General features: G+C 42.5%; 1 protein-coding gene across 1 annotated transcript; it reads left to right on the top strand.

Moving 5' to 3' along the window:
• Nucleotides 1-5,619: 5,619 nt before the first annotated feature.
• rorb (RAR-related orphan receptor B) lies at nucleotides 5,620-24,197 on the top strand. The gene is made up of 10 exons (XM_084551181.1): nucleotides 5,620-5,878; nucleotides 19,955-20,040; nucleotides 20,159-20,300; nucleotides 20,467-20,898; nucleotides 21,320-21,441; nucleotides 21,797-21,929; nucleotides 22,054-22,161; nucleotides 22,365-22,475; nucleotides 22,724-22,836; nucleotides 22,947-24,197. The coding sequence occupies exons 1-10, from the start codon at nucleotides 5,872-5,874 to the stop codon at nucleotides 23,109-23,111; spliced, it is 1,419 nt and encodes a 472-aa protein (XP_084407307.1). The 5' UTR covers nucleotides 5,620-5,871; the 3' UTR covers nucleotides 23,112-24,197.
• Nucleotides 24,198-24,219: the final 22 nt, after the last annotated feature.

Genomic DNA, 24,219 nt, shown 5'->3' on the forward strand with positions numbered 1-24,219 from the left:
TAGCTGGCATCCACTCCATGAAGACAAAAAGCAAAAGGCACCTGTTGTGAACATTTGTAATCTCACTCAGGCAAACACTCTGACAGAACGCATTCATACAGTACATTCATATATATGCATTACACCACAGTATTGAAGCGTGTTCCAGCTGATTGCATAGGATGTCATTAGCCCATGTGCTAACTCCAATATTCTCACAGAGCTGTGAGTGTAAACTGCTTAAAGACGTAATCTTATATACTCTGTAGGAAACGCCGCATTCTGTCAAACAGTGGTGCTGCAGAGTGTTCACTAATCCACATGCTAGACTCCAGATTAACGAGAGGGGATGGGGATGTGGGCAAGGGAGGAGTTAAAAACATGCTGGCCAGACCCACCCCCACCCCCACCACATCATCACACACATACACACACATAATCACTCCCCGTCCCTTCAGATTATAATGCTTAGTGCTGCCACTGTGCTACAGACAGTAAGAGGATCTCTGGGTGGCGTCCCCCAGGGCTCCGTTATTGGTCCTCTAGAAAAGCCCCCCCTGGTATGGACACCTACAGACAGGACAGGGGTCAGAGGTCAAGGGTTAGGGGTAGTATACAAGGAAGTGGGTATAAAATATACATCTGTTTGTTTTGATGAGAGGGATTACAGCAAATAAACACAAGGAGGTCCTTGAGAATAAGGTAGAAAAAGCTTAAAATTCACTAAATTATGATATGTCAGAAGAAGGATTTTAAATCTGATTAAAATTCTGCATATAACGCACGCAAAACAATAGTCTAGGATGTGACAAAATATTTTTTGATTATTCTAGGAACTCTACTTTGCACTTACACACACAATGAAATCATACACAGAGTTTGAGTGGTCCTCTTCAATAAAGGCTAATGTCAGGAGGTGTTTCTCTTCAGGCCGACCCGTCTTTCACAAGCCATCTCTAAATATTAACCGAAAAGGCTGATTTGGGAAGCTGTTGCTGTATCCTCCATTGGTTTATATCATTACGAACCACTTCAGAAAATCAACATAACTATCAAGTAGCCCCGAACATGAAAGCCTCACACAGTCCCAGTTTGCAATTTCCTCCTCATTTCAACGTCAACGTTTATTAAGCTCTCCCAGAGAAATCAACGACGACTAAATTATTTTGAGAGAGAGCCTCGGGCTACAGAGGCATATTCGATATGCCTACCGAGAAAAAAAAAAAATATTTAAATATATATTAAGAGGAACAAGGAGAGAGGAGAGAAGGGGAAAATGACTGACTCAAAGTAAAACTAGATTTAATATCTTAATGGCTTTGTGTAGAAAAAAAATAGATAATAGAGAAATCCAATTAAAATCTGATGATTGGCACTGTGAGGTAGAGACATGAAACTGTTTGTCTGAATTTCTGGCTCTATATAAAGCTTTGATTAGATGATGCTAGTTATAGTAGCAGCCAGACTAATAGGTTGTATATTTTTAACTCTGATATACCACAGGCTCTGAGCACTTAACACAGATGTATAACACTATCATAAAAAAGGGCAAAAGTGTCTGCATACAAATAATTGTAACCCACAACAGAAAGACATGAAGATAAAGTTTTAGATTTTCATACAGACTTGAAATTGAGCTGAACTCTATTGAGGGTGTGTGTGTGTGTGTGTGGTGGGTAAGCGTTTCCCCTAATGCCTCTCAAGGTGACTTGGCCTTCCTCCTTCAGGGCTTTCCTTTCAATTCTTCTTGGTATTGAAATTATGATGAAGTAATTTTTCTACAGAAATTGCCTATGTCACTTGTGGTATCTCTCGGCAAATTTCTCAAGTGTATTTTCAATCTCTCCCTCTCTCTCTGGCCTCTTCTTCCATCTTTCATCTCTCCCTCTTTGGCTTTCTTTCTCTGAGCTCTCACTTGACATGTCAATGTGTCAATGTCACATTACACGGAGGCAATATATGTGAAACAATTTGACGCGTGGGCTAATAGAAAGAAACGAACAACCTCTTTATTTTGCACCAGCAAAACAGCCTACCTTGGAGGTTATGCACACGTACAGTGCTTGTGTATATACATACATGTGTGCGTGTAAAATATAATATAGTCATATAATAAAGAGAAGGCATGCATAAGCACACAAACACAAAGGAGTGCACTGTTTGTGTGTCTGTGCACACTCAAAGTCACAGTGACAGACACACACGTACGTATATATGAATTTAACAGTGAAAAATCACCTGCTTGTTTCAGGGGAAAATAAGAGGCAGTGCAGAACATGTCGTCAGATTGGAGAGGGAGATTCCTCAGAGACCTGTGGCCTAATTTCTTATTTTCAAGAGGAAACTTATCTAATTATATATAAGTTAACTTCCTAGTGGTCGATTCAAGGGCAGCACTGAGTGGTGTGAATGAACAGCCTTACCAGAAACAAGACTATCACATCCAGCTCTCTCCCGGCTTGTTGTTTTTGTCTTGTCTTTCAACAAACAATCATATCTCTCCACTGGTGTCCTATTCGCACATAATGGTAGCTTCGAATGTCGAAGGTGCGTGCGTGTGTGGAAGAGAAACACGTTTCATGTCGGCTCATCCATCAAAACAACGGCACTGCAGGTTGCAAGTTAAAAGACATGTATAATGGTAAATCTGTGATGTGGTAAGAGTCACAGGGGAAATATGAATGGCCGTAGAAGGCCTTGCATGTTATTGTGATGAGAACTGTGAAGAATTCAGGTGTAAAAATTTTATTGCAATTAATCAACCTCATGGTGGTGCTGAAAGAGAGGAGAGAGGGCTAGAAAAGCACAAACTTCTGGATGCAAGGATGAAAAACTAATGACAGATATGGTGGTCACAAGTAAGACTCACAGGCAATCAGCCAAGCAGTTATTATAGACCTGAATCTCTTCAATGCTGGTAGAGTGCCAGTCAGACAGGTAGACAGACAGACAGAGATGTAGCAAGTGATCAGGCAGCCAATTGTTCCAGACGGTGAAACATAAAGGCAGAAGGACCTGAGATCCCATCTCAGAGCAGAGTGCTGCTTTCTCCTTCTCCAAGTTCAGCCCTTAGGCATGGCCCAGTCTGCTCCCTTCCTCCCTGTTACCACCATATGGACAGTGCAGCCTACACGCCAGTATATCCCATCCAACACAACCTCGATGTGCTCTTTCTCGCTCAACAGACGACGTACACATTTGGTCATGTTTAAATAATTTTTTTTTTCTGCTATCTCTGTGGCTTTGAGAGAACAGTGTCTGGTTGGCAATGAGGGGTAATCCTTCTTAATGGAGTCCCCAGGCCTCAGATGGATTGAAGTCCACGCAGCACACAGATCACATAAAGACACATTTTATGGCTTTGGCAAAATGGGAAGAAGCCTTTATTGTATTTTTAAGCTCCAACTCCCCTATTCTCTTTAATTTTAACCCCCCACTATCGTCCGTTGTCTCTTCTCCCGTTTATCTCATTCTTCTGTCTGCCTGTCTTCAAAAATATTTCACCAAAACCAGTCTGCGATTTTATCACGCCTGCTTTGGTCATTACATCACAAATATGGAACTGTTGGTACAGGAGAAATAAGAGATGAAAAAAAAGAGGAAGAGTGGAAAAAAGCGACAGATGAAATGTAGGTCAGTGGAGATGTGCTTGGGGCAGTTTCTCTCTCTGTTTCTCTCAGTGTCTCTCCCTCCCAGGGCCACAGCTAAAGAGGCTAAAAGAGACCGGGGGTGAAAGCGCCTCTCACCCACACCTGCCTCTCTCCTACCTCACACAGACTGACAGAAGCTCCGACAGCGTTGTCTCTCAGAAAACCACTCTAATGACAGACACTGAAGCCTGGGTGTGATGTTAACTGTGAGTGACAGGGGTGGCTCTTTTGAGCACTGACAGGAGAGACCCTCACTTGTTCACACTCATGACATGTTCTTTTTTTTTTTTTTTTACATTTTGTTAATATATTTCTGAGTATGGCACCAGGGGTGACCAGGAGTCAGACCAGGGTCAAAGGAGACAAAGTGAGGTTTTGGTTTGAGGCTTTACCCCTCCCTTTATGATCATCAGAATATACAGAGTTTAGAAATTTGCTAGCACAGTGTACTGATAAAAACACACAAGGGTCCAGCTATCCTTTTTTAAAGTCAGAGAAAGCTGACTTTTTCTTGTTACACCATTTTTATTGTATTAACCCTCTGACATCAGGTAATAATGTGTAAATGTGTAAAGATTAGAGTTGTAAATATAAAGGCCAACTCAAAGACAAAGGGCTCCATAAACTAATAAATCACACATTTCATTTATGATAACAGTTATACTAGGTGATCTATAAATATGAAGTAACTCTTCAAAAGTTGAAGTTACAGTCATACAGTGACAATGCAGTGGGAGATTCCTACGTGCCAGGAAGCACTCTGAAACAATTCATGCACAACACCAAACTAAAGCAAAGTCTGTTAGCACTGTCGCATTTCACGATGGTTTAAAAACATGCCTGTATGACAAATTGCAAACATACAACTGATCATGAACATGCTCCACGTTTATTTTAACACCCTGCAGCCTGCGCCGGGTCAGTAATTGTGCAGTGGGGTGGTGGTCAAACATGGAACTACTCCTTCGTTTTCCAGGTCAGTATTTCAGAGTCTCTCAGAGGAAGGAGAGGACCCCACCCTGAAAAACATCCAGATGACACCCGAGACAACTCGTGTCATCCGAGCAGCTCCTCTGTCTGTGACATAAGATCTACTAACCTCTCTATATAATCTTTTTGGGACAAGGATTTTCATTTTCATATGTAGTTCATTTGCTCATTCATTTAGCTGCTGTGGTGACCGTGCATCCTGTTTTGTGCACTGATCCTTGCACACATGCAATAAGGAATTGAAGCATCATCAGTTAGGAATCAAAAAATATTGATTTAGTTTGCATTCAGCATTGTCTAAATGTGCGTGGACAATTTTAAAATCAAAATTCACAATTTTGAGAATATGGAGGCAAATAGTCATTTTAAATGCTAATATGATAATATTACAGTCTAAGATCTATGAGTTTTTATAATGTTTGAGGCCCAAACTGTCATTTTGCTCCCCCAACAGTGACCTTAACCCATGTCCACATTTCACTTGTTTATGTCACTTGTAAATTAATTTGTTCAAATCCTGCTGAATTAGTCACGTTTCTAAGAATTGTAATAAACAATTAAAACAGAGATAGAAGCCATAAATAGGTACCATCTTCCCACCAGACAATGTTAGATTTTAGTGGTTTTATGAGATCAGATTAAAGATTGACTAGTTTCTGTGCGTGCATAAAAACTGCTTCAATTCCACAAGGCTGACCAAATGTGGAAGGTGACATTAAAAACTTCGCTGAGACTGTGTGTGTACCGTAGACGCACAGTGCGCTCGGGCTGTTGTAGTGTGTGTGTGGGTGCGTGTGTGTGTGTGTGTGTGTGTGGATGCTCCAGTGCTGAGCAGGAGAGAGTGGGAGGAGCGGAAAGTGCTCCAGTCCAATCCGGGCCGCCGGGTAAAGCCTCTCCTATACGGTCTTCCCTCCCTCAGCCCGCAGAAAACAGTGAAACCCTCCCATAGAGGTGAGAGCGCAGATGTCATGAGAGAAGCGGCCACACGACCACAGCGCAACGACCAACGCACCGACCGACCTCAGCACGCCTCCCTGCGCCCTGGTCTGGGATGCTTTTAGCGCAGAGACGATTCCACTCAGGGCAGTCAGTGGACGTCGACGCAGATCACTCCTTGCGTTGTTGTTGTTGTTATTTTTAACCGAGGATCTTTTCACCCGCAACCCCCCCTTTTTAAGTGTTTATGTTTGTTTCTTCATGACTGCTGCTTTGGGAAGCGAGCCGCAGCACCAGCTCCAGCAACGCCAACACGATGCGAGGTAAGACCATCCCACTGCTCCAAACACAGCCGCACTTTGCACAAGCGACATCCCGATAAAAACACACACAGCAGTTAAAAGCTTTGGAACAAATTTGGCCTTAAGTTTCGCGAAACACAGAGTGTGTGATCGGATTTTTCTGCAGCCACTTTACAGCAGAAAAGTTCTGCGTGTGCGTTGACTGTCTGTGGACCAGGCCTAAAATTTTTGTAAATTCATGCCCAAAGCCGCTGGAGTCTGTCATTGGAAATTAAAAGTGGCGCATGATATTTGGCTTTAATCATTTGAGCTCCACTCCACGTCGGCGGAAATCGCGCAAAGGCTGCCACCAGATCGGATCAGATTATGTGCAAAAAAAAAAAAAAGAAAACACAACACTTTATTTTGTTATGTTCTGGTGATCAACTTTATTGACTGGTTTAGGGCAAGGCTACTTTTCAGGCGCTCCACTAACCCATTTTCTGTAACCCTGTGCGCCGCGCCGGGGATGTTGAAATTCAATGTCAGTGTCGTCCTGTGCGCACACGCTCTCCCTCACACATACAAACACACCAACTCTATCTCACACACGGACGGAGACACGTTGATACTCACACAGACAGGTCAACACAGCTCACTCCACTCCACACCTCTCCTCCTTGTTAAATTACATTTGGGTCGTTTCAATTTCGTTTCTCCAACCACAGTTTATCGGTTGTATTAATTCCAGCGCAGATGCTTTAATAATCTTATCTTCAGCTCAGTGTTATGGATTTGTTTTATTTACGGTTCTTGATGTTGCGTAATTATCACTGAGGCGACGTTGCAACATTCGTTGAACTGGATGATCCTGAAGTTTAATTTATAAGTCAGTTAGTTTTTATGGCTGCACCTCCTTCGTCTTATTATTCTAAATTAAATTTGCAAGGATGTCTGAAAGTTAAATTAGGAAGAGAGACAGAAATAGGAGGGGGATTTTGATCCACCTGTACAAAGTCTAAACTTCGCGTAAGACGTAAAATCTTGGCACGAGAATCTGCTGAAAATTACGTTTTTGTAAATTAAAATGCTGTTTATAGATAACGCTTAAAATTACAACACAAATTTACTGAGTCGGTGCTGTGGACTATTGGAATGCTTTAATCAGATTAATCATTAGAATAATAGTGTGACCTCATCAGAAGATAAATCATTTGGCAATATTATTATTCATAATATATCAGCCCTCTCTTCCAGTGTTAACACTATTTACAGATTAGTGTTAACGTTGTTCACAACATTCATAATTATAATGACGGACGGACAAGAGTAATAATTTGACCGACAACACTATTTAATGGCTGATAATTTTAATCCATTTATTAAAATGAATGTCAAACTTCTCTCTCTCTATTTGAATGTCATAAATCTATCTGCTGGTCATCCAGCCTTGGGCAAGAAAAAAACATGAGAAGGCCAAGCACCCCCTCCACTTTCTCTCTTTCTCTCTCTCTTTCTTTCTATTCCCAAACTCCACTGTCATCCAACTTGTATTTTATCCACATTTTAATGGGCCTTGCGACCACTCTCGTGCATGCAAGGCTTTGGGGGGTATACGGAAAGCTCCTGCTTTCACTTTATAGCCATGGTTGGCAGAAGAGGCCCCTGAAGCGTCTCTCTCACCCCTCTTTCACCATCTCTCTCTCTCTTTCTCCCTCTCTCTCTCTCGCCATCTTCCTCACTCCCTCTGCACGCCCCAAAGGGTTTTGTCAGATAGAATTAAATCAGTGTGGGCCGTGCGGCCCCCACTCCCAACCTGTGTGTGTGCGTGTGTGTGGAGTCTCGGCTGCCCTTACACAGAAATGTGCTCACAACCACAAGGTTATAAAAAAATAGAGGCCCCTCATGAGCTGTGGTAATTATCATTTAACAATAGCCACAACTCCTGAAGCCCTGACCGAAGATGATGTCACCTCATCGCCCGGCTCGAAAAGCCAGAGAAATAACAGACAGAATATTATCATCAGGGTTTTTTCTGTTGCTCAAATAATAGAGCATTGTGTTTTTTCCAATATGGCTCAGAGTTGTGAAGGAAACAGGTTGTTGTAAACAGGATAATTATTTCTGTATTATCAATGGCGACATGATGATGCTGTGCTGTGAATGGTGTTTCTCTAAAACTTCCCAAAAGTAGTGTAATAAATAATAGTAATAGTGGTTATATAAAACATTTTGGTCACAGTAGAGGTTTACTTTTCAACTCCAAAAGGACTGAGAAATAACAACTCAAACAAAGGTGATTGTTGCAGACTATTTTGATCTGAAAAGATGATCATTTTAACTAAATGTTAGCTAAACAGACTCAACCAAAGCACAGCCAAGCCAATAAGCACCCTCCTACCACAGGTTTCATTTAGGTGCAATATGGAAACATAAAATATGAGTGTTTGCACACGCAAGTAACAAATAAACTGACACTGTATACATGTATTCTGCATGTCAATATTTTCCTATATTCACAATGATCCTCATATTAGCGCCCATCATCCTGCATCTGTGGAGGCTTTGTGCTGCTGGTATAAAGCCGAAGAGCTTTTAGACCACAGAGATGCACCCGGGTCCGACAGGTCAAAGAGTGCAGCGATGGAGGGAGGAAGGGGGGAGGAAGGGGGAGGAAGGGTTCACAGCGCCATTTGATCTCCTCTGTTAGCGATATGTGTCAATCACAATGTCCCACGCTCCTTCACCATGGGAAAAGATAGGATGACAGGAACTGGGAGAGTGTGTGAGGACGAAAAAGTAGTAAGGTGGTGACAAGCGGTGTCAAATGAAGAGGGCAGGAAGCACTGTCAGAGTTAAGCTGGAATCTACAGTAACTCATTGGTTATTCCAATTTGGATGTTATTTATATTAACTTGCGAGATGAAATACAGAACACATTCGAAAGCTGAAAGGGCTGAAAACAGACACACACACACACAGCTGCAATACTACGCATGACGGCCTCATGCCAATAGAATTAGTCCCATCCTGCTTTGCTTTGGAGGCTTGTGTGAGCATTGATTTGTCGGGTTCGAAAGCATCCCGGGATCAATTTTTAGTCAAAGTCAACGGAAGCAGTCTGCTTAGATAAATCTATGGCACATAATTTGGATGGCTTTAGTTTATATTTTGATGTTGAACATCTCAGTCATTTTCAATATCCATTACTCTATTACACTATTTAACATTTTAAAGCCCTATTTAAATGTCGTAGGTGTGAACAGAGTGTTTAACGTTTACTATTGTAGTTGATAATAAATACCACCCCTTCCGTGAACACCCACGAGGAGGCTGGAGAATAAACAGATTTAAGACAACACGGTAAATACATACGAAAATATTTAAAGTAAACAGATAAAAGCTTTTCCAGAAAGATGACAGGGCAGGGAGTCTTAATGAAGTGCCTGTGTTACGTATTTTACAAACAATCCCGACAATGAACACCAGGATAAGAACAGACACACCACATACTGATTGATGAGGCAGCCTATTTAGAAACCAGCTTCGCCATCAGTCAGAAACAGCAGGTGAGAGCACAGCTATTGTCACCAAATCACTGCTTTTCCATTGTCGCCATGAAATCACTTATTGCGCACAATAGTGGGCACCTGGCCCCAGTGCATCTCTGGGTTTGCGGTGTTATCAGTGCATGTGTCTGTTGTTGATTGTGTTGTTTATTGTGTGTTTGTGCTGACTAATGGCCCAGTGTTATGTAAGAAGAGAGGAGAGATTACTCCAAGCCCATGCAGGCCACTCTGTTAATCCCTCAACACAGCCCTACTGACTGACAGAGGTACCACCACAGTGCTGTTGCAACAAATGCACACAATCTTGCACAAGGACTCACTTCTTATTCTCTCTAAACCTGTATTCAGATACCCACAGTGTGCTCCTTACCTAGTGTGTCTGCCTGACCTTTTTCAAGCCGCCTACTAAAAACATAGCACCATACTGTGTGTGTGTGGCCTGGATGCCACTTCTGCAGTCCCACTGAGCCGCTATCATAGCCTGTGTTTGTTTAGCATGGGCTCAGCATGCACTCCATGTTGGTTTTATCCCTATGCGGCTGTCTAGCGGGAGTTTAGGCAAACAGTTTTTCTCCTCAGTCAATTCTCCCTCTTCCTTAAATCCTTATACACACAAAGCGTGGGCTATACGGCACGCCTCAGTTTGTGTCTGCACTTTATCTTAGCCGGGAGGGATTTCAGCCTGAACCACTCCTAAACTCTAAATCTGCCTTGAAGTCATAGACTCCTCTGTCAGCGCCTTCTGTTTTGTCAGTTTTACTCATCCATGAACGCGGCATGTCTCAGTGGACCTACGATAATATTCAATATTCACATTCTCCTCCGATTTACATTGAAGTAAAGAACGGGGGGTGACAGAGCTCATTAAACACAGAAATTGAGTAAAATATGAAGAGAGACTAAGATATCACCTAGAGGGATTGCTTTTATAAAATATATATATATGTGTGTGTGTGTGTGTGTATGTGTGTATCAAGAGCAGGAATTATCGTTTTATCATAACCAGTCCATGGTTTTGTGGAAAAAAATTGTTTGACAAAGTCAGGGAGCAGATTCACCTGCTCTTCTACAGGTTTCATGAGTAATTGTCGCGTAGTAAAGCTTCTTTTAAAAGCAAGAGAAAATAGCAATTTGACCACTTAATTGGGTTCAGACACTAGAGAACAATCTTTGTTTGGACTTTTGCGTATCTACTTGAAGACCATGAGCCTATAAGTCTGAGAGGTAAATAAATGACAAACTAACACAAGAGAAAAACAAAGAGGAGAGAAGGGAGAATGTGACTGAGTGAACGAGTGAGATAAGAAAAAAGAGGGCAAGTAAGAGAGAGACTTAAGGGTTATATAAGGCAGTCGTGGATGCGTGCACGCTTTCGCTTGAGCAAGAGAGTGAGAATGAAACAGTGAGGGGTGGCTGGCCAAAAACACTCAATTACTCGCATGCACGCCGACACACACGCGCAGACGCGCACAGATACAAACTACGGTGTCCTCAAATTGCACTTGTAAACTGTAGTTGCCCTCACCAATGAATAACGCCGGACCCAGTAAAAGCAGCATCCAAAGTCCACACCACCTATTAGACTTTAGCTAACACTCAAAGCAGATTAGTCCATATACTGAAAGTTGTGTGTCAGTGTAACACTGCAACCTCTACTTCTCGGATATAATACAGATGCAGATATTTAAAGAGGCATTTTCAAATGCTTATTTGTTGGATTAAAAAACATTTCTCGGGCAATAAAAAGAAATAAGAAGAATTAGTTGTTATAGTGGCAACATTTCCATCAAGAAGCAGAATTTGTCTCCGCATAGTTGCGATGAAGGAGTAAAGAGGACAGTTTAAAATGCCCATTAGCTCTCCATTCTTACTAAATGCCCATATCCTGTGAAGGTGTCCAGTGTTGGCAGGTGAATAGCACACACTCCAATAAGCCTATAATATGACTTAGCCTACAGTGGCATCTTTTCTTAATGACAAAGATTAGCCTGTTTTAGTGCTTGTAATCTCATTGAAGGGACTCTTATTAGGTCTACCTTTCTTTCTTTCCACAACCCTCTCTCTCTGTGTGCGTGTCCAAATCCTGAGATACCTCTATTAACGTTCGAGTTCAGATGTGTGTCCTAAGTAGTGGCTGTTGATGTGAGGTCTCATTCACAAAGAGAATGCAATTATAATACCAAGACGGCGGCTGCTGCTTTTACTCTCTCGACTCAAATTTAATGTTCATAAGGCATTCTGTTAAATCATCCCTCTATGGAGAGAGAGAGAGAGAGAGAGAGAGCAGGTGAAGAGCAGAGCAGGCTGGGTCGAGCCGAGCGGAGCTGTGTGATAGTCTTTGTGATCAATTTGCCTCTGTGAGAGATGCCCCTGGGGCCACTTTGGGGAGAACCTTGTTAGGCTGAGTTAAATTGTTGCCCGAGGCGAGCTATTAGTGGCCATCCCTGGGAGAGGACACACACATAGAATCACACATGTGCGTGCTCACACACTCGCTCCGACAGACGCGCTGAAACACACACACGCGTTCAAACCTTTTCAAAACACGCTTAGACTCAACTGGGAACTCATTCATATGCTCGTCTTCACTCCAAAGCGGTCGTCCCGTTCCACTGTGAGAGATATATGAACTCAAAAGCAGAGGGTCAAGAAGCTTTACTTAAATAAAAATAATAAAATACTCTGTTGCAAGTAAATGTCGGATGACATTTAATTTCTTTTAAGGGGGGAACTTGATGAAGTACTACTCAGCTATAATGTTGCATGCTTTGGGAAATGGCAAGCAGGAACACAAGGTGTAAGCAGTTATCTGGCTTTAAGTAAACTTTATTAACATAATTCAATGTAATCAAAGCATTAAAAGTGCTGCAGACTAACCCAGTCCAGTGATATATTAATATGTTTAGCGTATTATATGACCATTATGAGAAAAATACATTTAATGTTGTCAATATTCTTTATACACCGTTTTAATCTTTTTTGCTGATCATGCAGTATGTTTTACATGGGAAATTGTTCATCTGCAAAGATGTTAAATAAATGTAGTGGATACACTGACTTTAAGAAGTATAAAGCAGTAGAAATTAATACTGGGGAAACTACTTAAGTAAATGTATTTATTCTCCACTGCTGCTCAACATTGAAATTGTCTTGCGCACAGGCACAAGTCCGTACATGGATAGATTAAAGTCTTTCCAGTAAATGTATATACGCTTACACGACTAATTTCTAATTTCAACAATAGCGTATCAGATTTGTAAAAAAAAAAAAAAACTGTTAATTGAATTTGAAACAAACATTCACACAGACACTGTTTCCATCCTTCCCTCTGTGATTTGATTGTGTTAGCTGTTCCCACTAAGTGCTCCTCTCTTCATTAATGCTTTTTTCAGCCCCACTTATGTTGGTGTTCCTGTTTCCTGATTTTATCCGGCTGACCACCAACTCTCGTTATAAAAGATGTGACCCCAGCCAAAACTGAGAGCAAATGTCTCTCTAACCTTTATGTAAGAACTGAAAGCAGTCCTCTGTCTGTCCCTCCCTGGATGTCGCTCTCTCTCTATTCCTCTCTCTACGCCGGGGTAGCCACCTTTCCTCTCCCTTCCCCCTCAAAGACACACACACACACACTGTCATGTACAATTAGGCTCAAGAGAAACACCATAGTGGGAGGAGCATAATGTTAAGGGAGCATGGCCAACGCCATAAAACGTGTTATTTTATTATCTCAGGAATGAGATGACACAATGTTCTCTGCACTGATTTCTTCAGAAAGCATTAAGTCTGCTCACAGCTCAGTCTGCACACATGCATGTGAGGTTAAAGTCATGAGAGGAAATTAAAGGAAATATATAAGAGAGAGGTTAAAACACTCTTTGTGTCTGTGTGTGTGCAAGTTTGCTTCAGCGCCTCAGTGTGTGTGCATTCCCGTGGCTGATTTCAGGATAGTAATGACCAGATGCAGGCCTCTCACACTTGGACTTGTTCCTTCCACTCTGATGCACTCTCGCAGTCCTTAAGGAAAGGTCAAAGGCCGTCAGGGTCCTACAGGTCATCCAGGGGGTTGGAGTGTGAGCGGACGCCTGTGTGTGTGTGTGTGTGTGTACAGTGCCCATGAGACACAGATCTGAGGAGGCAGATGGGCAAACTGTGTGTGCATGTATGTGTATATATGTTTATATACACACGTGTGTGTGTGTTCAGGCAGGGGTTGGGTTTACCCTGTGGATTTTTTCCCACGCCTCCTTCCTCCCTTATCTATCAGAGGACACATGCTGCACTCGATGTGTGTGTGTGTGTGTGTGTCTGTGTGTTGGGGGTGGGCTTGGGAGTACAGGCATAAAAATCATACTGTAAAGTCTGTTTGTTTGAAAGTGTTTGGCAGTGATGTATGCATTCAAGCATGCCTGAATGTGTGCCTCTGTCTGTCTGGAGCATGGAAGCATGTTGGTGTGTGTGTGCATGTGAATCGATTCACTGGATGACAGCCAGCGGCCCCCTTCTGTTCCCTCTCCATGGCGTCCAATCACGCCGCGGCACAATATTCTATGAGCAAACCGCAGCTGATCCCAGACCTGCTATCTGAGCAATTACCCAGAGTGCTCTGGGGCCGCATGGCAAGCTGGACAAGCTCATGCCCTCTGACATACAACATGGGGGGAGGGCGAGGGCGAGGGCGACTGTTTTTGTGACTGTTTATATGTGCGTGTGTATGTATGCGTTGGCAACGTGTGTGTGTGTGAGAGGGGTGGGGGGGTTGATGACGATAGTCTGATGGGAAATGCGGAGGCTGGGGGTAGTGAATATATGCTCATGCAGCAACAGTATGACTGTCTATATTACAGAGTGGACAAAGACATGCTTGGCGGCAAGAGATCGTGACGGGGGGAGGGGAGGTGGGCCCACTGCGTGGCATTGTGATTATTGCTAAAACACACTGTGCTGCAAACTGTACAAACCAAGGGGACCGGTACAGGGCTGTGTCACCTTATCTTATGTCAGTGAGGATGTTTCTTATGAGTGTGTCAGCATTATGTTTGTCAATCGGTTCAGAGCAGGTCTGAGCCTTTGGGTCAGGGATAATATTCACTGGCATGGACTTTGCTGCTGCTGCTGTTAGCACCACCACTAATAATTATTCTCAAGATCAGTTCATCTACTAGTTATTTTCTCAAGTAATCAAGTAAATGTTTGCTCCATAAAATATTAGAAAATGGTGAAAAGAATGCATCACATCATCAGAGAAAAGCATAAAGTCTTGAGATCACTGGCAGTGTACTACTGAATCGCAGATTAATTGTTGCAGTTCTACAGGTTATTAGAAACTGTCTCTAAATACATTAAATAAAAGCAATCAACAGTGATGGTGACACCTGAAAATATGTTTAGGAACAGCCAATATTATCTGTATCTGTATGGGCTTTATTGGAGACGTAGAGAGATGAGTGATGACTGAAAGACATGCAGCAAGGAACTCTTGTCGGACTTTGTGATTACATAGTAGGCTATGTGCCTTAAAACCATACAAAGAAAAGAGGACACAGCATACGGAAGACAAATGAAAGTGAGTAAAATTCAGAAAATATATGTATTTTTTAATTTTTTAGAAGCGCATATAGTCCACCCCTATTCAGTGCATCTTTTAGATGTTTCCGACAGTAAGAACAAACAGGAAAGAGAGAAAAGTATGACAGCACATAGCAGACGTCCGTTTGAAACCATGTGCAGTGGCAGTGTTTCATTGATTTTAATGGGACAGTATGATGTGGAAACATGACAGGAGACACTGGGGAGATAACCCAAGCAGCTCTGCTATAAACTATTCCCAGCTGTGTGCATTAATCCACTCAACGATCACGCCACCAAAAGTTTTCTCAGTGTTTTTCATCATCGGCAGTGAGTGAGAGGGGAAAAAAAAAAAAAACGCTTGTTCCTCTCTAAGCTCTATGAGACAAGGAAGACCGAGTTTCACTGAGAGATGGAAATAGATCATGAAATACAAAAACTGAATGATTTCCCAGTCACACAGCCACTTACAGCGAGGAGGAACTCTAAGAGACAAACGAAAAAGTCAAACAGACTGAAGTGGAGTGGATGGCGAACAGTGATAGCATAATTCACAGTATATAGACATCTAACACCAGCGCCGGAGTTGTTCAGATTTAACAAGAAGGGGTGGGGGGTAAAGTGCTGATCTCCTTCTTTTTCCCAGAAGATATCTAGTTAACTGGGAAGAAGCTATGCATATTTTTAATGAAGCAGAAATACCACCCACATTCATCCTCGACAAATCAACCCCTGGGACTACAGCGGGAGTCGTGTTTGCATTTCTGAAGTGGCTTACATGGGCAAAAGTTATGGTAGAAATGATTCAAACTGTTCCATTAACTGCGATACTACAACACCAACCTCTAGTGTATACCGTGTTATTGTTACTGGATGATGTCGTGGGTTGCTTTGGATATGTTTCTGTTGTACAGCCACCCTGCAGGCTGAATGAATGAAACATGCATGTCCGTCTGCCCCTTTGGAAGCAAAAGCAAATGCAGAAACACATACACACACAGAAATCTAAACATGTATAGCAGCACCTAGTGGCCCTAATTTGCTGTTACAATGTCTGTATAGACGGGCACAAGTGGCCTTTTAGATTTTAGCCATTTTATTCTTTGTACGCGTCTGTACATAACCCTCAGCAGCTCTGCCTGTGAGCTACTTATGTGCTTTAAAACGGGGTATTGCTAAGATATTGGTGCAAGGCTGCCGTTTTTTCTTTTTCTTTTTTTTTCCTGCAGTGCAATGTAGATAATTAGGACTCTATTTAGAGAAAGAGCCAGCCCAGGAAATACACAGGAGATCCTCACTTCATTAAAAATCAATTATCACAACACACGTGCCAGCGCAAACAGCCCTCATGGCCACAATCTGCTACACATGTGTGCAACTCTCACATTACAGCAACTATCTTCTCGAAATTCATCTCTAGTTAGTTCTCTCCGTCGTTTCTCTCCCTCAAGAGATTGTGCCGGCCTGATCCTCCTCTTAGCTGTGGAAGTGCCAGCGTTGCAGTCCTGCTCTTACATAATAACCTCGGGATAACACTCACGCGCCTGCTGGCTAAGGACGCTGTCAGTCACTCTGCTCGGGCTGGGTCAAGTCAGGTTGGAGAGAAGTCCCACCCACCCATTCTGTGACAGACATACCGCTAGGAGCAAAATAATCTCCAAAAAAAAAAAAAAAACTAAAGAGTAGCTTTGCCTCCACTAAGGTTCTGTTTGGGAATGGATGTCGAGTTAGTCTAATTAGTGTCCTTCCTCTGAAGTTACTACTATATTAGGAACTCACTTCTACTGCAGCTTTGAAGTTGTACATGTGCTTCTGTATCATGAAACAGTGAAATCAAGTACCCTCAACGTCACACATTCCAAATGTAAAAACAATAAGATGAAAGATTCCTTCGCTGTATAGCAAGGCAGCAGGCTCGTATTGTTGCCTGGATGTGGAAGTGGGTGTCCTTTGGCAAACAATTCACAAAGGCTCCACCGCTGAGAGGGAACGACAGGACGAGCGGTGATGATGATACACCGAGTTGGCTCCATACACCGATGACATCACTTCCTTTAAGAGCGTGACAGCTTAGCGCATCATTGCTGTGACAGCCGGACGAGTGCAGCGAGTGGGTGGTCACCCTGGCAACGGCGATGCTGTCATGACCGTCTCCCCATATCCTACCTGACAGTCCCCACTGGCGATGAGCACAGCACACACACACACGCGCACACACACTCGACAATGCACACACCCACACATGTATTCACAAACACTTTTGTCGAACACACATAGACGTCTACACATACTTCATCTTTGTCTGTCTTTTTTATAAGTGAGGCGCTCACTCAAACCGTCCCTGAGAACAATGCACATGCCCACACGCCAATGCTCTTTTGGGCATAATTATCTGTTACAAAGAGGACTACAATCTCCCATGGGGTAGAAAGAAATACAGTGAAGATATGCTATAATCGCTGGAGAGAAACAGTGAACACACACTCCTCTAAATGTAAAAAGAATATCCACAGAAATAATAAGTATGTATATCCACATCACACAGCAGCAGATGTGGGCTGAACACATTCAGAAACCCACGGAGATTAACTTGTTTCGTGATTAACAAGGAGTTTGACTAAAACTATACGAGCAGCAGCAACCACAAAGAGGATTGTGAGAGAATGATAAGAAGCATGTCTGATGCACTGCTGTCCTGTCTTCTGTTTACTGCTCACATGTGGTCTGTTGATAACAGCCACGTCCTGGGTCCAACTGACCTGTTTAAGAGACTATAAATAGCGTGTTACAGGCCACGTTCATTGACAGCCCTGTGTATGTAGTCTGTGTGTCCTCCCAGTCCGGTGCTCTGCTCTGACCCAGTTTGGAGCCAGTTGGCTGAGAATTGGTACATTGGCAAATGGGTCACATCTTGAGCGGCAACCGAACTCAGAGAATGAGCTCCGTTAAGCACACGGAGAAACACCATGTCGTTTTGTCTCTAAGTCGGTTATTAACAGACAAGCTATTGTAACAGGACCAATATTTCTCCATGTGTAGATTATGATGACAGGTAAATAAAAGGCCCTAAAGATCATTCACATCTTGAACGATAGCCATGAAGGAGAGGGCATAGTCCAGGGTCAAGGCATACTGGATATTTTATGACTCTTGATAGCCACCAGAGGGCAGACGGGGCATCCAAGGTTATGGTTTAATGTCTCTGTTTTAATAAATGTTAAATCCATATTCACACTTTTCTTAAACCTTGTCCACCAGTGTCCAACTGTGCAAACAAAGTAATCATTCATATGATTTAGCTGGCACAGGGAATATCTGTGAGCATTAAGGTAGGGATTTAAACAGCCCTTCGAGGCAAACGCTCTGATTTGAGAAATCCTTAAAATGACGCATGCTTTTCTTAGAAACAACGTAAATATTGTTTTAGGTTGCTGATATAAGATATCTTCTATGTCACTGAAAATCAATCCTCAGTCTGCATGCAATGCAGGGTCCAAATTTCCACATCAGTGCTTCAAGCTCTGATTTTCGGTGAGCAAAGAAGTACTTTCCACGTTCATCAGACTTGAAATTTGAAAACAGGCTTTCAGTGTCAAACACTGAACATTCACGATCCTGTATAGTGCTTCTCAAACAAATAGAGAGGAAACCTTGACCACAGCACGTTTTTGTACTTTTGATCAGACTCACTAAGTCGCAGGTCCACTGTATAGGTAGCAGTGGACGTACCTGCTCAGTTGCTAGACAGACAGAACTGCCTCCATTGATCCTCATAAGAGATTATCTAATTATATATACTGCACACTCATGCCTCCACAGACACACAACTTATTCACATGTGCAGCATATATATCCACAATCAAAGCATGTCTACAACCTCAAATAAAAAAACAAATAAAACTGATTAAACTCTCTCAACAGAACTTCAGTCTGCACACACATATCCTCAATAAACACTTTGACTTGAACATGGGAACACACAAACCAGTCAGTGCTGAAAGTTTTGTAATGTTCGTGAGTGGATCATAATAACATCAACACATGCACATAGGGATATCCTTTTTGACTTTCTGAACTGGTTAGAAAATACATTAAAACATGCAGAAATCCCTACAGGTGTGACTGTGCAAGGAGATTACATGTGAATGGCTATTTCAGCTAAGCCAGCGCTCAGCAGAGGAGGGAACCAGCTCGTCGGGAAATAATTTAGGATTAGATAGGCTGTCTAATCTCTTTATAGAGGCTGTGCCATCTCAGCAGCATACCTACCTACCTCTACATCCATGTCATATCTCTGAACAGGAACTGCGTCTTTCTTTCCATATATTATGGATAATATGTTCAGAGACACCCATGACATGTGCTTCTGCGTGCTGGACTAGTTTCTGCTGTTCATACTCTGTGCCTTTGGTTGTGACTGTACATGGAGCTGCCTATACACAGTGAGTAAACGCTAAAGTCAACAAAAAGTAGTATAAAAAGTACATTTGTAGATACGAGTAGCATGTGAGTTGGAGAAATCTGTGGCTGTGTGAGTCTTTGCGTGTGTGTGCACTCGAAAAAGAGAAAAGTGTTGATGGACAAGTAGTAGGGTCCTTCAATGATATAACCAGTTTTCTCATTATGGGTGGCCTTTCTAACCTGCAGGGGTTTCTCCTTCAGTCGTAACACAAAAAATCCACACGCACAGTTTTGTCATTTTTGTGTGTGTGCAGCCCTTGATGTCCCAGTCATTAGAAAAACTCCTACAAGGACATGCTGAATGTCCAAGTGTCACCGTGCCCTCGTGAATTCGAAGCTGAAGTCACACAACTTCACGTTCTGAGCTCAGTCTGGTCCTACACCAAGGGGGTTATGTGATGTCTTTAACCTCAATTTAGACCACCAGCTGAGGTCTAACAACTGTGAGGTGACAGAAGTCTATGCCGTGTCCAAAATGTGATTCGTAACGCTCAACTCTTCTGTCCTCTCGTTTTTCTTACAGCCCAAATCGAAGTTATACCATGCAAAATCTGCGGAGACAAATCATCAGGCATCCACTACGGCGTCATCACATGTGAGGGATGTAAGGTGAGGATTCAATACGTCGTTTCATAAATGCATGTCTCATTTGGCCAAAAGTGTGATCTTTATCATTGGAAGTTCCTTGGTATCTGATGTAGGGTATTCTTTGTTGACACGTTACCAGGGTTTCTTCAGACGGAGTCAGCAGAACAATGCCTCCTACTCCTGCCCCCGCCAGAGGAACTGCCTCATCGACAGAACAAATCGCAACCGCTGCCAACACTGCCGCCTGCAGAAATGTCTTGCCCTAGGAATGTCCAGAGATGGTGAGGCTCCTTTTATCTACATTTATATATGTGCTGTACAGTTTTATCTCTTTATATAAACTGTTCAGTAAAAAATAAGTTTTTAAATCCTTTGATTTCTACTATTACGTTTAGAATCTTGTTTTCTAATTTTGTCGCCCCTATATTGTATTTTTTCCCCATTCAGCGGTCAAATTTGGCCGCATGTCTAAGAAACAACGTGACAGTCTGTACGCTGAGGTCCAGAAGCACCAGGCACGACTGCAGGAGCAGCGGCAACAGCAGACAGGAGAAGCAGAAGCTCTGGCACGTGTTTACTCGTCCAGCCTAACCAACGGACTGTCAACCCTTAACCATGAAATTGGGGGAACCTATGCCAATGGCCACGTCATTGAGTTACCCAAAGGTGGTCATGGTAATGGAGGAGGAGTCCCTGGGGGATACTACGGGATGGATTCCACCCAGCCATCTCCAGACCAGTCAGGTTTGGACATGTCAGGCATGAAGCACATTAAGCAGGAGCCGGTGTACGATCTGACGCCAGTACCCAACCTGTTCAGCTATGGAGGCTACCAGGAAAGTCAGCTGGGGCCCAATAACGTCAGCATGGGAGAGCTTGGTGAGGGTTACCTTTTGGCTTATTTGCTATATAGACACAGCAGAAAGGCAGATCATTTCTACATGAATTATCCGCATGGAAAATTAACCATTACCCACAAAAGTTGTCATGGAAGAGTGAGTCAGTGCCTTAATCTGAGAGCAGAACAGGAGATCAGACAGGCTTAAACGCAAGCTGAGAAGGTGTCATATTACTGTATGCACAGCTCAGGCATATAGCACAAATTAAGATTTAGTTACATTTCAGCACTACACAATAATTCTAGGGAATGATAAGTGGTTGTAGTAAGTCTTACGTCTCAAATGTATGAATTTAATACGTAAGCTGCAACCATGCTTCCTTACTGTAGCAAATATGTAATAAATAAACATAGCGTATAGAAAATAATAAACAAATCTAAATTAATAACCTTCTCTTCCAGACCGCATTGCTCAGAATATCATCAAGTCTCACTTGGAGACATGTCAGTACACAACAGAGGAGCTGCAGCAGCTAGCCTGGCAGACACATTCATATGAAGAGGTCAAGATGTACCAGAGCAAGGTGAGGTTTCATGTTATTCTCACATACATTTGTGTGACATTTGCAGTGTCTCACACACCTCTGATTTTTCAGATCCCTCCCTTTTTGTCTATACTATCATAGTTTAAGTTTCAGCTACTTCTGCCAAGCTATAAAGTATAATGTACATTGTTCCTTTTATGTCTGCTTTTAATACGCTAATGGTCACTCATGGGCAATGCTTTGAAAGATTTTTCATTGATGGCACTGATGGCAGTTTGCTGAGTTGTACTTGAATGAACAATGTCAATAATAAAGTTTAGTTTCATTTACTGAAACAAATTTTACTACTGAAGTACAGAACCTAAATCCCTGAACTGGGTTTGTTTGATTCCAGCCAAGGGACGTGCTGTGGCAGCAGTGTGCCATCCAGATCACCCATGCAATCCAGTACGTGGTGGAGTTCGCCAAGCGCATCTCAGGGTTCATGGAACTGTGCCAGAACGACCAGATCCTCCTCCTCAAGTCAGGTGAGTTGACTGGACAGTGAATTGTGGCTAACCACAAGACACAGACAGTGTTGCTTATTGTATTTACCTTTCAGTCAATATATCAGCTTCCAATCACCACTATTTCTCTCCATGACTCTTCCAGGTTGTTTGGAGGTAGTCTTGGTGCGGATGTGCAGGGCGTTTAACCCTCTCAACAACACAGTGCTCTTTGAGGGGAAGTACGGAGGCATGCAGATGTTCAAAGCTCTAGGTAAGACACCCGCACTTTCTTGTCTTGGTATGAATGAGGCGAAAAAGCCAATTGAAACAGAAAGAAAAAGTGAAAAGTCTGAAAAAAATAAAAACACTCCTCCCTCCCTGTGGGCAATCTTTGCACATCAGCACATTCATGACCAGAATAAGTGTAATGACATTTTCAAATTTTTATGCCTTCCTCTGTGTTTCCCTTTCAAGGTTGTGATGACTTAGTGAGCGCAGTGTTTGACTTTGCCAAGAGTTTGTGTTCACTGCAGCTGACAGAGGAGGAGATCGCTCTATTCTCAGCTGCTGTACTAATTTCCACAGGTCAGTGGTCATCCACATTTATATATAATGTAGGAAGCAATGTGCATGGAATATGGTGCATACATTGAAGGCCCTCAAAAGTAAACATGACACGATACTAACTGTTAACATTACTTCTGCAGTACTTACATCCACATAGTTCTATAACTGTGTGGTTTTGAAACCATATTATATTCATACCCTGCTCTCCAATCAGCATATGTCTAAACTATTGTCAGTAAAAGAAAGAATCCTTTTTCTCTACCTAGATCGGCCATGGCTGATGGAGCCTCGGAAGGTCCAGAAGCTCCAGGAGAAGATCTACTTTGCTCTGCAGCACATTATGCAGAAGAACCACATGGACGAAGACGCACTGGCTAAGGTAGGCAAAGTCTTTAAAGGGAGATTAAAATACTAGCAACCTTGTCCCTGGCTGTGGTTTATCAGTCTGAATTTTCTCATCCTTGACCATCTCTCCCTCTTATCTGGCAGCTGATCAGCCGAATCCCAACTTTGTCAGCCCTGTGCACGCTCCATACCGAGGAGCTTCAGGCCTTCCAGCAGCTCCACCCAGAAACAGTCAACGTCCTCTTTCCACCGCTCTACAAAGAACTCTTCAACCCTGACCCAAACTCTGCCATGGCCATGCCCAAGTGACTACCTGTGGTCCAAATGCAACAAACGGCGCCAGCAGAGGACCAAGAAAACAAGACAGCCACATCTGACGAGACAACAGCGGTTGTTTCGACTATGTCATCATCGTGGCAACCACATATTTCCGAGCTCCCCCAGGCACATTTCAGGCTTGTGGGTGAGGAGTCATCTGCTAAAAACTTAGAGTTACCGCCAACAATACTAGGAATGTCCAGCACTTATCCCATCCTGTTCACCGATACAGTCTGAAGAATGTATATAAAAATGAAACGTGCCCCAAGCCACAACCTGAGTGGGGCTTCCACCTGTCTCCTGAACTGAACTGAGTGACCAGAAATGTACAGACTTTAAGACATCTTGGAACAATTTTAAGATGTCAATCTTTTTAAAAAATGGGTAAGTTAATTTGATTTAACTTTGAAAAACAAATTGTTTTTCTTTAATTTTTTTCACATGATGACAATGTGAAGTTGAAGAAGCTGGATGGGGGAGGGAACTGTGGATTTAGAAAGCTATTGTAGATATTCTTCTAGTGCAGAAAGGATTCCAGTATTACTTCTTGTTCTGTTAAAATAAGTTAGTCCTAATTTAAATATACAGCAGTCCATAGTGGCTGACTATACCTTGTCTATGTGTTTTTATTTTATTTGATAGTTTCTTGTGTACAGAATTTGTAAAGTTGAGACTTGTAAAAGAATACTGGGTAAAAACTGGGACTCAATTTGGGTTTTGCTGATATATAGAAGCCTTGTCTGGATTTTGTTCATATGTAAAGAAGGTACGACAGCCTTCTGATCAGAACTTATAGAAATGTAAAGAGAGCATATGAAGGATTTAAAAAGAAAATAATGGGTACTACTTTTCAAGGTGAAGATATATACATAAATATTCTATTTTGCAAGAAAAAGAATCTGGCAGATTTGCCATACTATCAATCATTTTATTTCTCGCTGCAATAATTAAGTCCAATAAAAGCTGGACTGCTTTCGAACAATCAAACAGAAACAAATAATCAGAAACCAGGACCTCACAATGAACCCCCGCATCTCTTCCCAAATTCCCTTACCCTGCCCTTTACCCTTTATGTACGACCTCCACATGAGAAAAAAAA

Source organism: Chelon labrosus, assembly GCF_963514085.1.
Source record: "Chelon labrosus genome assembly, chromosome: 9".
NCBI classification, from domain to species: Eukaryota; Metazoa; Chordata; class Actinopteri; order Mugiliformes; family Mugilidae; genus Chelon; species Chelon labrosus.